The sequence below is a fragment of the Mustelus asterias genome, unplaced genomic scaffold (genome assembly GCF_964213995.1).
Source record: "Mustelus asterias unplaced genomic scaffold, sMusAst1.hap1.1 HAP1_SCAFFOLD_1839, whole genome shotgun sequence".
In the NCBI taxonomy this organism is placed as follows: Eukaryota; Metazoa; Chordata; class Chondrichthyes; order Carcharhiniformes; family Triakidae; genus Mustelus; species Mustelus asterias.
The window spans coordinates 31,364-45,457 of record NW_027591784.1 but is presented as its reverse complement, the minus strand read 5'-3'; the positions used below and the strand labels follow the sequence as shown (position 1 = coordinate 45,457).

General features: G+C 54.4%; 1 protein-coding gene and 1 non-coding gene across 3 annotated transcripts in view; both read right to left on the bottom strand.

Moving 5' to 3' along the window:
* The window catches only part of uba1 (ubiquitin-like modifier activating enzyme 1), a 49,467-nt gene that overhangs the window by 22,566 nt on the left and 12,807 nt on the right, over positions 1 to 14,094 (bottom strand). For both annotated transcript variants that reach the window (XM_078206850.1, XM_078206851.1), the window contains exons 4-12: positions 13,408 to 13,576; positions 11,910 to 12,044; positions 10,122 to 10,228; positions 9,106 to 9,196; positions 8,878 to 9,010; positions 7,610 to 7,707; positions 6,425 to 6,571; positions 2,533 to 2,709; positions 209 to 316 (exon numbers count right to left, since the gene is read on the bottom strand). In XM_078206850.1, coding sequence (XP_078062976.1) covers positions 209 to 316; positions 2,533 to 2,709; positions 6,425 to 6,571; positions 7,610 to 7,707; positions 8,878 to 9,010; positions 9,106 to 9,196; positions 10,122 to 10,228; positions 11,910 to 12,044; positions 13,408 to 13,576 — 1,165 coding nt within the window. The remainder of the gene's footprint in view (positions 1 to 208; positions 317 to 2,532; positions 2,710 to 6,424; positions 6,572 to 7,609; positions 7,708 to 8,877; positions 9,011 to 9,105; positions 9,197 to 10,121; positions 10,229 to 11,909; positions 12,045 to 13,407; positions 13,577 to 14,094) is intronic.
* On the bottom strand, positions 13,232 to 13,364 carry LOC144488751 (small nucleolar RNA SNORA71). The gene has a single exon (XR_013496648.1). It is a non-coding gene; the product is annotated as a small nucleolar RNA SNORA71 (small nucleolar RNA).

Genomic DNA, 14,094 nt, shown 5'->3' with positions numbered 1-14,094 from the left:
CACGGGGAGAACGTGCAGACTCCGCACAGCGACCCAAGCCGGGAATCGAACCCAGGTCCCTGGCGCTGTGAGGCAGCAGCGCTAACCACTGCGCCACCGTGCCGCCCCTTCTCGACTCCTCACTGGGGATGGTCACGGATTCCACCCCCCCACACCCCGAACTCCCCCGTGATCGGCGCAGAGCTGGCAGTGTAGCCGTGGGACTTACGAAGCTGCAGGTTTCAGCAGTGAGCGAGGCGTCCTCCTCCTCGGGTAAGCATTCCACTGCATCGAAGTACATCCACTGCATGATGGGCGTGAACTTGCCGGTACAAGACTGCAACAGGAAGGAGATGATCAGTCAGCGCAGGGTCAGAGGGCACAGCCTCCCAGGTGAGGGGGAATAATCCTCAATCCACCAGGGTGCACACTCTCCGAAGAATCGTGGGCTCAGCCTTACAGCACAGAGGGGCCCTTCGGCCCACTGTATCCGTGCCGGCCATCCAGCACCTATCCCATTCTCCAGCGCTCGCTCCGTAGCCGTGTACGCTGCGGCGTTTCGAGCTCATCTCAATGTTAAGGGTCCCCGCCTCTCCCACCCTCCCAGGCAGCGGGTTCCAGCCTCCCAACCCTCTCGGTGCAAAAAGATTTTCTTCAAACCCCTTACCGTACTAAGAAGTCTCACAACATCAGGTTGAAGTCCAACAGGGTTTATTTGGAAACACGAGCTTCTGGAGCGCTGCCCGCTCACCTGATGAAGGAGCAGCGCTCCGAAAGCTCGTGATGCCAAATAAACCGGTTGGACTTTAACCTGATGTTGAGAGACTTCTTACTGTGCCAATCCCAGTCCAACGCCAGCATCTCCACATCATCCCTTACCTTAAATCTATGCCCCTAATCCCTCTACAACCAACTCACCAACCTGTCCTGGTCCCCCCCATGCCGACACTATAGTTAAGAAAGCCCCACCAACTTTCTCAGGAGACTAAGGAAATTTGGCATGTCAGCTACGACTCTCACCAACTTTTACAGATGCTCCACAGAAAGCATTCTTTCTGGGTGTATCACAGCTTGGTCTGGGCTCCTGCTCTGCCCAAGACCGCAAGGAACTACAAAAGGTCGTGAATGTAGCCCAATCCATCACGCAAACCAGCCTCCCATCCATTGACTCTGTCTACACTTCCCGCTGCCTCGGGAAAAGCAGCCAGCATAATTAAGCACCCCACACACCCTGGACATTCTCTCTTCCACCTTCTTCCTTCGGGAAAAAGATACAAAAGTCTGAGGTCACGCACCGACTGACTCAAGAACAGCTTCTTCCCTGCTGCTGTCAGACTTTTGAATGGACCGACCTTCCATTAAGTTGGTCTTTCTCTACACCCTAGCTATGGCTGTAACACTACATTCTACACCCTCTCCTTTCCTTCTCTATGAACGGTATGCAGTTTGCTTTGTCTGTATGGTGCGCAAGAAACAATACTTTTCACTGTACGTTAATACATGTGACAATAATAAATCAAATCGAATAAAGTGTGAAAAATATCTTTGTATCTACCCTGTGTACCTCATCATTTCATAGAAACCCTACAGAGCAGAAAGAGGCCATTTGGCCCATCGAGTCTGCACCGACCACGATCCCACCCAGGCCCTACCCCCATTTCCCTACATACTTACCCACTAATCCCTCTAACCTACGCATCTCAGGGCACTAAGGGGCAATTTTTAGCATGGCCAATCAACCTAACCCACTGTGGGAGGAAACCGGAGCACCCGGAGGAAACCCACGCAGACACGAGGAGAATGTGCAAACTCCACACAGACAGTGACCCAAGCCGGGAATCGAACCCAGGTCCCTGGAGCTGTGAAGCAGCAGTGCTAACCACTGAGCTACCGTGCCGCCCTTCTGTACACCTCGATCAGGTCCCCCCTCAGCCTTCTCTGCTTTGAGCAGAACAACTTGTGCATCCTCTGGTGAATCTCCTCTGCATCCCCTCCAGTGCAATCACATCCTCCCTATAATGTGGTGACCAGAACTGCACCCAGTGCTCCAGCTGTGGCCTCACCAGTGTTTTACACAGCTCCATTATAACCTCCCTGCTCTTATATTCGATGCCTCGGCTGATAAAGAGAAGTATCCCCTGTGCTTTCTGAACCAGTTTATTCCCGTCCTGCTGCCTGCAGGGATCTATGGAGATGCATCCCAACGTCCCTCAGGCCCCCTGTCCGAGAGCCAACTGTTCACTGTATATTGCCTTGCCTTGTTAGTCCTCCCAAAACGCAAACGCTCAGACGTGACCAGGAACTGTGGGTGCAGTCAGCTGGAGAATCTCCACCGGGCCCAGCCCAGGGTTAATCCATGAGGCCACACCCTCCCTCTCACCAGAGACACCCGTATAACCCGACATCGACCCGAGTACGTGTCACCCTCGCACCTCCCAGCCTTGATAATCAGACCCCCCCTCTGCCCGCTATCCAGAACCCCGACGGAGTTGTGCCCCCCGCCTCAGTGGGAGACACGAGGTGGGGGGTGAGGAGGGAGAGATTGGGCAGTACCTTCAACACTTCCTGTGCGGCCACTCCTCCGATGAAGGCATTGATGGGGGCCAGGTCGCCGGCTGCCACGTACGAGAGCTTCCGGATTAGCCCCTCATCCAGCTTCTCCTGCCGGCTGCTCGCAGAGGCCTTCTCATTCACACCCTTGGTGAGGTTCACCAGCTCGTCAGCATCCTCCTGCAGAGAGAGAGAGAGAGGGGGGGGGGGGGGAGAGAGAGAGAGAGACGGGGCAGAGAGAGAGAGAGAGAAAGAGACGGGGCAGAGAGAGAGAGAGAAAGAGAGAGAGAGAGAGAGTGAAAGAGACGGGGCAGAGAGAGAGAGAGAGAGAGAGAGAGAGAAAGAGACGGGGCAGAGAGAGAGAGAGAGAGAGAGAGAGTGAAAGAGACGGGGCAGAGAGAGAGAGAGAGAGAGAGAGAGAAAGAGACGGGGCAGAGAGAGAGAGAGAGAAAGAGACGGGGCAGAGAGAGAGAGAGAGAAAGAGACGGGGCAGAGAGAGAGAGAGAGAAAGAGACGGGGCAGAGAGAGAGAGAGAGAAAGAGACGGGGCAGAGAGAGAGAGAGAGAAAGAGACGGGGCAGAGAGAGAGAGAGAGAAAGAGACGGGGCAGAGAGAGAGAGAAAAAGAGACGGGGCAGAGAGAGAGAGAGAGAGACGGGGCAGAGAGAGAGAAAGAGACAGGGCAGAGAGAGAGAGAAAGAGAGAAAGGGCAGAGAGAGAGAGAAAGAGACGGGGCAGAGAGAGAGAGAGAGAGAGAAAGAAACGGAGCAGAGAGAGAGAGAAAGAGACGGGGCAGAGAGAGAGAGTGAAAGAGACGGGGCAGAGAGAGAGAGAGAGTGAAAGAGACGGGGCAGAGAGAGAGAGAGAGTGAAAGAGACGGGGCAGAGAGAGAGAGAGTGAAAGAGACGGGGCAGAGAGAGAGAGAGAGAGAGTGAAAGAGACGGGGCAGAGAGAGAGAGAGAGAGAGAAAGAGACGGGGCAGAGAGAGAGAGAGAGAGAGTGAAAGAGACGGGGCAGAGAGAGAGAGAGAGAGAGTGAAAGAGACGGGGCAGAGAGAGAGAGAGAGTGAAAGAGACGGGGCAGAGAGAGAGAAAGAGACGGGGCAGAGAGAGAGAGAGAAAGAGACAGGGCAGAGAGAGAGAGAGAGAAAGAGACGGGGCAGAGAGAGAGAGAAAGAGACGGGGCAGAGAGAGAGAGAGAAAGAGACGGGGCAGAGAGAGGGAGAAAGAGACGGGGCAGAGAGAGAGAGAGAAAGAGACGGGGCAGAGAGAGAGAGAGAGAAAGAGACGGGGCAGAGAGAGAGAGAGAAAGAGACGGGGCAGAGAGAGAGAGGGAGAAAGAGACGGGGCAGAGAGAGGGAGAGAGGAAGAGGAGGAGAGAGAGAGAGAGAGAGAGAGGAAGAGGAGGAGAGAGAGAGAGAGAGAGAGGAAGAGGAGGAGAGAGAGAGAGGAAGGAGAGACAGGGCCGAGAGAGACAGAGATTCACACCTGGAACCAGCGTCCAATCCCCCTGCAACCTCCCCATGCTCCGGCCTTTCTCTCTGCTCACCACCCCCCCCCCCCGCCCCCACTAGCCCTCCCATCTCTGTAACCACTCTCGCCTCTCCCTCTGCTGCCCCACTACCCCCCACACCCTCTCCGGTCACCCACAGCCTCTGCTGTGCACACACTCCTCTCCCGCTGGTGGGGTGCCTTTTTAAACATTTTTTTAAAATCATGCTCTCTGCAGTTCGAAGCAGTGTTGGTATTTTTTCCACTGATGCCGGGCTGTCTGCTTCAATGGTTTAAATGGGGTTGTGTTTATTTTTACTCTGAGTCTCGGATACTGTCTGGGATATTTTACGACCCTGAATCGTTGGAGGGAGAATGGACAGGTCAGCTGACCGGGGTTCTTTCAGTGTCGGGTTGCTGGCTGCTGTTTTAGTTTAAGAAGTGTTTGGACGTCAGACTGATCAGCAGCGTTTCTCTCGGTCTTCCTGGTATATAGATTCTGCTGGCGAGCTGGTCTTCTTGCAGCGGCTCGCTGGCTGGAAGCTCGAGGCCGGAAATGGCATTATCTCAACCGCAAGGGCTGCTGGAAGGCTGGGAATTTTCAATTCTTCAACCGAAGAGTTCCAGCATCAGGGAGCATTCGCATTTTGTGTGTTAAACCCGTGGCAGGGGTATGTTTATCGGGAAGTTTGTTCGGTTGGTGTTATGGTTTATACAATGTTATGGTGGGTTTTATTTCCTGGTCTGTAATTGGTAAAAGCTATTGCTGTATGTTAACTGTGTTCTGAGATAAACTTTGTTTGATAAAAGCTCCCTCGTGGGTCATTTGAATCATACCTGAAGTGAAAGATCTCCTGCTCACCCCCGCCAAATTCAAACTGCTAACAACTTATCATCCAGGCGGACTTCATAAAACACTCTGGAGTTTCTGACCTGACGCACAGCCCCCCGCCCCCCACCCAATCTCCCCCATCACCTTCCCCCCCTGCATCTCACCACCATCCCCCAACCCTCCCTCTGCCCGCCTCCCACCCCCACTACCTGCCATCACCGCTCCCTCCATACCCCCAATCTCCCTTACCACCCCAGCTCCCACCCCTCCCTCTGGCCTCCAACCCACCTCCTCTGCCTCATATCCTGCCTCTCCCCCAAATCCTGCTGCCTCACCCTTGCCCTCTGCCCCCACCATACAGTGCAGAAGAGGCCCTTTGGCCCATCGAGTCTGCACCAACACATTAGAAACATCTATAAGACATAGGAGCAGAATTAGGCCACTCGGCCCATCGAGTCTGCTCCGCCATTCAATCATGGCTGATATTTTTCTCATCCCCATTCTCCTGCCTTTTCCCCATAACCCCTGATCCCCTTATTCATCAAGAACCCATCTATCTCTGTCTTAAAGACACTCAATGACCCGGCCTCCACAGCCTTCTGCGGCAAAGAGTTCCACACATTCACCACTCCCTGGCTGAAGAAATTCCTCCTCATCTCTGTTTTAAAGGATCGTCCCTTTAGCCTGAGGTTGTTCCCTCTGGTTCTAGTTTTTCCGACTAGTGGAAACATCCTCTCCACGTCCACTCTATCCAGGCCTCGCAGTATTCTGTAAGTTTCAATAAGATCCCCCCTCATCCTTCTAAACTCCAACGAGTACAGACCCAGAGTCCTCAACCGTTCCTCATACGACAAGCTCTTCGTTCAAGGAATCTGAACTCCCACCTAATGCCACTTCCCAGCACTTAGCCCATAGCTCTGAATGTGATGATGGGCCAAGTGCTCATCCAGTAACTTTTTAAAGGATGTGAGGCCTCCCGCCTCCACCACCCTCCCAGGCAGTGCCTTCCAGACCCCTGTACCCATGCTGTCTCCCCCCCAACTAGACATACCCTCTCACTCCCCGGTTCCTGCCCCATTCCCTCCCCATCTCTCCACCCCCAGCATCCAACCCTCCTGCTCCTCTTCCCCTGCCTACACTCAGGAGGCGATGGCCCAGTGGGATTATCGCGAGACTATTAATCCAGAAACTCAGCTAATGTTCTGGGGACCCGGGTTCGAATCCCGCCACGGCAGACGGTGGAATTTGAATTCAATAAAAAAATCTGGAATTAAGAATCTACTGATGACCCGTTGTCGGAAAAATCCATCTGGTTCCCTTTAGGGAAGGAAATCTGCCGTCCTTACCCTGGTCTGGCCTACATGTGACTCCAGAGCCACAGCAATGTGGGTGACTCTCAACTGCCCTCCAAGGGGCATGGGATGGGCAATAAATGCTGGGCCCAGCCAGCGACACCCATGTCCCAGGAATGAATTTTTTAAAAACCCCTCCTGTAACAGTCCCTCCACTCTTGTCGTACACCTCTCTGCTGTCCACCCTCACGCTCTCCCTCCGCCCCCACTCCCGCTTCCGTACCTGATTCCTGGGTCTGGGCAGGTGGCCGTTTTTCTTCACGAACTCGTGCAGTGCCTGGAAGGCCAGGTGAAGCTGCTGGGGATTCTCGAACTTGGCAAAGTCGGTGGTCACGATGTCTGGTTCAGCCAGCGATGCTTTCAAGGATTTCTGTGGAGATTTTGGGGGGGGGGGGGGGGTGGGGAAACAGAGAGAGAAAATGAAAGTCTCAGGTTAGCTCTGCCCACCAGCTGGAAACACGCTGATCAAACGCCACGGGGGATAAACGCAGCCCTTCATTCATTTGTGGGACACGGGCGTCGCTGGCTGGCCAGCATTTATTGCCCATCCCTAGTTGCCCCTTGAGAAGGTGGTGATGAGCTGCTGTCCTGAATCGCTGCAGTCCATGTGTTGTGGGTTGACCCACAATGCCGTTAGGGAGGGAATTCCAGGATTTTGACCCAGCGCCAGTGAAGGAACGGCGATATATTTCCCAGTCGGGATGGTGAGTGACTTGGAGGGGAACCTCCAGGTGGTGGTGTTCCCAGGTATCTGCTGCCTTTGTCCTGGGTGGTCGTGGGTTTGGAAGGTGCTGTCTCAGGATCTTTGGTGAATTGCTGCAGTGCATCTTGTAGATAGTACACACTGCTGCTACTGAGCGTCGGTGGTGGAGGGAGTGAGTGTTTGTGGTTAGCGTGTCGATCGAGCGGGGCTGCTTTGTCCTGGATGGTGTCGAGCTTCTCGAGTGTTGTTGGAGCCGCACTCATCCAGGCAAGTGGGGAGTGTTCCATCACACTCCTGACTTGTGTCCTTGTGGATGGTGGTTCGGCTCTGGGGAGTCAGGAGGTGAGTTACTCTCCGCAGGATTCCCAGCCTCTGACCTGCTCTTGTTGCCACTGTGTTTATGTGGTGAGTCCAGTTGAGTTTCTGGTCAATGGTAACCCCCAAGATGTTGACAGTGGGGGATTCGGTGACGGTGACACCATTGAATGTCAAGGGGCGGTGGTTAGAGTGTCTCTTATTGGTGATGGTCATTGTCTGGCATTTGTGTGGCGTGAATGTTAGTTGCCACTGGTCAGCCCGAGCCTGGATATTGTCCAGATCTTGTTGCATTTGAACATGGACTGCTTCAGAATCTGAGGAGTGGCCAATGGTGCTGAACATTGTGCAATCATCAGCGAACATCCCCACTCTGACCTTCATACTTACAAAGCGCAGCTTCTTGGCCATCTTGACCTGAGTCACGATCCCTCCACGGATGTAGTCAGAGAACGCTGAGGTGTCACAGATACTGAAGGTGTACGGACCTGCGCCAGGAGAGAGGGTGAGTGAGAGAGAGTCACACGGCACAGGCCAACAGGAGTCTGGAAGAATGGGATGTGACCGCATTGGGGGGGGGGGGGGGGTGTCTGAAATTCTGAGGGGGATTTGGACAGGGTCGATGTGTGGAGCTTGTTACAGTCTCCAGATAAGGAGGCAGCCATTTTGGAATGAGACAAGGAGAAATTTCTTCACTTGGAGGGTTGTGAATTTCTGCCATCCTCAGCACTGGAGGACGCACACAGGAGACAGAGAGATCGATCATTGGGCACTTAGGGATTGGGCAGGAAAGTGGAGTTGACACAACAGGCTCAAGAGAGGCTGAATGGCCTCCTCCTGCTCCTGTGTAACAGGCTTGAGGGGGGCTGAATGGCCTCCTCCTGCTCCTGTGTAACAGGCTTGAGGGGGGCTGAATGGCCTCCTCTTGTCCCTTCCTGTGTAACAGGCTCGAGAGAGTGGGGCTGAATGGCCTCCTCTTGTTCATCTGTAACAGGCTCGAGAGAGAGAGAGAGAGAGAGAGGGACTGAATGGCCTCCTCCTGTTCCTCTAACAGGCTTGAGAGGGGTGCTGAATGGCCTCCTCCTGTCCCAGTGTAACCGGCTTGAGGGGCTGAATGGCCTCCTCCTGTCCCAGTGTAACCAGCTTGAGGGGCTGAATGGCCTCCTCCTGTCCCAGTGTAACCGGCTTGAGGGGCTGAATGGCCTCCTCCTGTTCCTCTGTAACAGGCTTGAGAGGGGTGCTGAATGGCCTCCTCCTGTCCCAGTGTAACCAGCTTGAGGGGCTGAATGGCCTCCTCCTGTTCCGCTGTAACAGGCTTGAGAGAGAGGGGTGAGGAATGGCCTCCTCCTGTCCCTGTGTAACCGGCTCGAGAGGGGCTGAATGGCCTCCTCCTGTTCCTGTGTAACAGGCTCGAGAGAGAGAGAGGGGCTGAATGGCCTCCTCCTGTCCCTGTGTAACTGGCTCGAGAGGGGCTGAATGGCCTCCCCCTGTTCCTACAACGCTCCGTGCCACTATCGAGCAGCAGCCCCTCACCCACCGAGCCGAGCAGCAGCAGCCCCTCACCCACCGAGCCGAGCAGCAGCAGCCCCTCACCCACCGAGCCGAGCAGCAGCAGCCCCTCACCCACCGAGCCGAGCAGCAGCAGCAGACACACTGACCTAACACTTTGATCTCCACTGGATCACAGTTGTTGAGTTCCTTCATGCCTTGGATTTCCGTGAACATCACAAAGTCGCCGCTTTCGAAGCCGTGCCGCGCCTCGTCCAGGCAGGTCACCACCCCGGGGCTGTCCTGAAAGGCAAAGCGGCGGCGAGTGTCAGCTGCGGGCGGTTGGAGGGGAGGGGCAGGTGGGTGCAGCGAGGGAGGCAGCGCGACACAGCACTCACCTTGGTGATCATGGAGATCATGGCGCTCAGTGGCTGCTCCCCGTTCATGTCCAACACAATCATCTCGGGGCCAAAGTCACAGAAGAGCTGCCTGTGGGGGTGGAGGAGGAGACGAACAGACAGTGTTTAGTGACGGGGGTACCACACCAACTCCTGGGGCAATGTCTCGCCAAGTACCACAGAATGAAACCCCTGCACACAACACAATCCCAACCCAACTGGACAATGAATCCAGTTTGAATTCAATGGCAGGGAACAGCGCTGCCTCACAGCGCCAGGGATCCGGGGCCGATTCCCGGCTTGGGTCACTGTGTGAAGTTTGCACATTCTCCCCGTGTCTGCGTGGGTTTCCTCCGGGTGATCCGGTTTCCTCCCAGTCTGAAAGACGTGCTGGTTAGGGTGGATTGGCCATGCTGAATTCTCCCTCAGTGTACCCGAACAGGCGCCGGAGTGTGGCGACGAGGGGATTCTCATAGTAACTTCATGGGGGGGGGGGAAGAGAGAGAGAGAATCAGATTGGAACATAGAATTCTGACAGGCCATTTGGCCCATCGAGCATGCACTGACCCCAGTCCCACCCAGTCCCACCCAGGTCCTATCCCTGCAACTCCATATATTTACTCCACTAATCCTCCCGACTCGAAGGGGCAATTTAGCACGGCCAAGCCACCTAACCTGCACATCTTTGGACTGAGGGAGGAAACTGGAGCACCCGGGTAAAACCCACGCAGACACGGGGAGAAAGTGCAGACTCCGCAAGAAGGCAGCAACCACTGCCCCCCAAGCATTCAGGCAGAAGTCCTGCAAAATCAACGATGATGGACTGGACAATGTGTCCAGACATGCCAGCTCCAAATGACCAGCGTTCCAGGGAGGACGGGGGAAAACATGGTGACATCACACTGAGGCTCGGGCAGTATCGAGGACCTTGACTGCGGGCAGTTTGCTACCAGAATGGCGTCTTGCTTCTGTTCTCTCACCTGCCCCGTGATTCTCCCCCAACACCCCACACTCACCCAAACAGCCCCTTGGTGTCTGCGATGATGAACTTGATTCCTTTGCAGTGGCAAAACTCCCCGAGCCTCAGCTGCTCATCCAGGCTGGAGTTGGTGAGCACGACCACCTTCACAGAGTGAGAGAGAGAGAAAGGGAGGGGGGAGAGAAGGGGAGGGGGGAGAGAAAGAACAAGGATTAGTGTTTGGCTCTGCGTTCACAGAGCCTGCGATGACACAGTCTGAATGCAACCACCCCAATCCCCTTGGCAATGCCACGCCCCACTAACAATTCTCCACCAGGACTCACTCTGCACGGCTGGCGAGCGGTGCGCCTCCCTCTGGCCTCACTGCAAACTGCTGCTTAAGGGTGAGGATGCGGGGGTGGGGGAGGAGGAGGAGAATTTTACTGACACGGCGAGTTGCTGTGATCTGGAAGGTGCTGCCTGAGAGGGCGGTGGGAGCAGATTCACCCTCAGAGAGGGGGGAAACCGGGGAATACTGGAAGGGGAAAATAATAAGCATGGGGGGGGGGCGGGCGGGGTATGGAGAGAGGATGCAGCGTGGGAAAGAATGGGGGGGGGGGGTGGGGAAAGAGAGAGGGGCAAATTGGGCATATCTTTCAAAGGAGCTGTAACTAATAGGATGGGCTGAACGGCCTCCTCGGGCTCCATGCAATTCTGAGGGCACTGGCCAACAGACAAAGGTGAATCCTATGCTCCAGGTTTAACCCTCAGCCTGTCAACAGGATAACAAGGATTGGGCGGCTAGTCCAATGCAGCAGATTGGGAGTGGGTCTGTACAACCCACAATCGGCCAGTGGGCTGACGAATGGCAGATGGAGTTTAATTTAGACAAATGTGAGGTGATGCATTTTGGAAGATTGAACCAGGGCAGGACTTACTCAGTTAACGGTAGGGCGTTGGGGAGAGTTACAGAACAAAGAGATCTAGGGGTACATGTTCATAGCTCCTTGAAAGTGGAGTCACAGATGGACAGAGTGGTGAAGGAGGCATTCGGCATACTTGGTTTCATTGGTCAGAACACTGAATACAGGAGTTGGGACGTCTTGTTGAAGTTGTACAAGACATTGGTAAGGCCACACTTGGAATACTGTGTGCAATTCTGGTCACCCTATTATAGAAAGGATATTATTAAACTAGAAAGAGTGCAGAAAAGATTTACTAGGATGCTACCGGGACTTGCTGGTTTGAGTTATAAGGAGAGGCTGGATAGACTGGGACTTTTTTCTCTGGAGTGTAGGAGGCTGAGGGGTGACCTTATAGAGGTCTATAAAATAATGAGGGACACAGATCAGTGAGATAGTCAATATCTTTTCCCAAAGGTAGGGGAGTCTAAAACTAGAGGGCATAGGTTTAAGGTGAGAGATACAAAAGTGTCCAGAAGGACGATTTTTTCACACAGAGGGTGGTGAGTGTCTGGAACAAGCTGCCAGAGGCAGTAGTAGAGGCGGGTACAATTTTGTCTTTTAAAAAATCATTTAGACAGTTACATGGGTACGATGGGTATAGAGGGATATGGGCCAAATGCAGGCAATTAGGACTAGCTTAGTGGTAAAACTGGGCATCAAGGACAAGTTGGGCCGAAGGAACTGTTTCCATGCTGTAAACCTCTGACTCTATAACCTTTCACGTTGGCCCAAAGGCGAGGGTGGTGTCGGGTGGGCTGCCTCACCAGGACCCAGCCCACCCAGCACAGCGGCAGGGGAGGGATCGGCAGCCAGCTACCTTGCAGTGAGAGCGAGGATGTTGCCTCTCTGCGTTCCCAGTCCTGATGCCCACCTCCCCGTACCTGGAACTGCTGCACGTACTCCTCGGTCAGATCCCCGGTGTAGGCAGTCACTGGCACGTAGGTGTTGAGTTCTGCTAGCCTGGGCTGCGACACCTCAGCTCTGTTCTTCGCGAGGTCAGCCTCACCGAGGTAGAACTGGCGGAGGGGGGAAAGCAGAAACAACTCAAGTTAGTTCCGACACCAAACAGCTCCCGATCACAATGGTTACCGTATTAAACCTGTCCCTGCAGATCGCACCCCCACACACAACCTCCCACCTCCCCAGGGTACCTCAGGTCACCGTTACAGAGCAGACGCATGCAGCAAGGTCGGCACAGTGGTTAGCGCTGCTGTCTCTCAGCACCAGGGACCCGGGTTCGATTCCCGGCTTGGGTCACCGTCTGTGCGGAGTCTGCACGTTCTCCCCGTGTCTGTGTGGTTTTCCTCCGGGTGCTCCGGTTTCCTTCCACAGTCCGAAGGACGTGCTGCTTAGGGTGCATTGGCCGTGCTAAATTGACCCTTAGTGTCCAAAGATGTGCAGGTTGGGGGAGGGAACGACTCTGTCGAGGTGAATAGTCTTCAAAACCCAATAGTCTTCAAAACCCAATAGTCTTCAAAACCCAATAGTCTTCAAAACCCAATAGTCTTCAAAACCCAATAGTCTTCAAAACCCAATAGTCTTCAAAACCCAATAGTCTTCAAAACCCAATAGTCTTCAAAACCCAATAGTCTTCAAAACCCAATAGTCTTCAAAACCCAATAGTCTTCAAAACCCAATAGTCTTCAAAACCCAATAGTCTTCAAAACCCAATAGTCTTCAAAACCCAATAGTCTTCAAAACCCAATAGTCTTCAAAACCCAATAGTCTTCAAAACCCAATAGTCTTCAAAACCCAATAGTCTTCAAAACCCAATAGTCTTCAAAACCCAATAGTCTTCAAAACCCAATAGTCTTCAAAACCCAATAGTCTTCCTCATTACAGACAGAGTTATCAGCACTGAGCTTAGCTCAGCAAAATCGGCTGTGGCCTAGTGGTGACGGAATGGTGAAGCACAAACCTGAAGGCATGCCGTGGACCACCCGGAACTTGTCCACGGACGCTATTCAGGGTTGGCATCCTCGAGCCCGTCGCCTCGAGGCCCCTCACCTGAATTCACTACAATTGGCGCGCCACCTCAGCTCGGGGAGACCCGCAGTGCCGCTGGCCCCCTGCTGCCAGGGGAACTGGCCCAACACCCCATCCCGGAGGGCGATGGAGCAGTCACCAAGCACACCCACCCCGTTCAGGCCGACCGTACCCGCGAGGATTAGAAGCCCCAGGCGCGCACAGGCTCCGCAGCATCTGTCCGAAAGCCACGAGGTTCCCTGGAAACCACATCCGCAGGGAACACGGGAATAAACCTCGGGGGTTTGCTGTTCCTGCAGTATCAATGACCTGGCCACGGGGCACTGCCAAAGTCACTTTCGAATGCAGGGTGCCCGCCGCGAGTACAGGAGTGACAGAGAGAAATGAACCTACCTGGGAGGACAGATCCACCCACTCAGCCACACCCTGGTCGTGGATGGTGACGGTCTTCACCCCGCCCAGGATGACATTCTTAGCGATCTCCAAACCCAGGCCACGCATGCCAGAAATCAGGATGTTGGCGTTCTGCATGCATTTCATGGCCTCGTAGCCCAGGACGTACCTGCAAGGGCAAGGACAACCGTGAGCGGCTTCCCAAAATACAGCCGAGCTCGAGGGGGAAAGGACCTGGCGGGGATGTCGAGGTCTCGGTGAGGGTGGCTGGGAGATCTATCAGGATCTTCCAGGGACTGGAGGGGGAGGGGGCCAATATGGTGGCACAGTGGGTTAGCACTGCTGCCTCACAGTGCCAGGGACCCGGGTTCGATTCCTGGCTTGGGTCTGTGCAGAGTCTACACGTTCTCCCCGTGTCTGCGTGGGTTTCCTCCGGGTGCTCCAATTTCCTCCCACAATCCAAAGACGTGCTGGTTAGGGTGCATTGGCCCCTAGTGTCAGGGGGTTGAAGAGAATCGGTAAATGAACCAGAGGCGGGGGGAGAGATGGGGAGAATTTTATTGACACGGCGAGTTGTTGTGAGCTGGAAGGCGCTGCCTGAGAGGGCGGTGGGAGCAGATTCACCCTCAGAAAAGGGGGGAAAATCGGGGAAATACTAAAAGGGGATAGATCTGTCAAAGAGCCAAC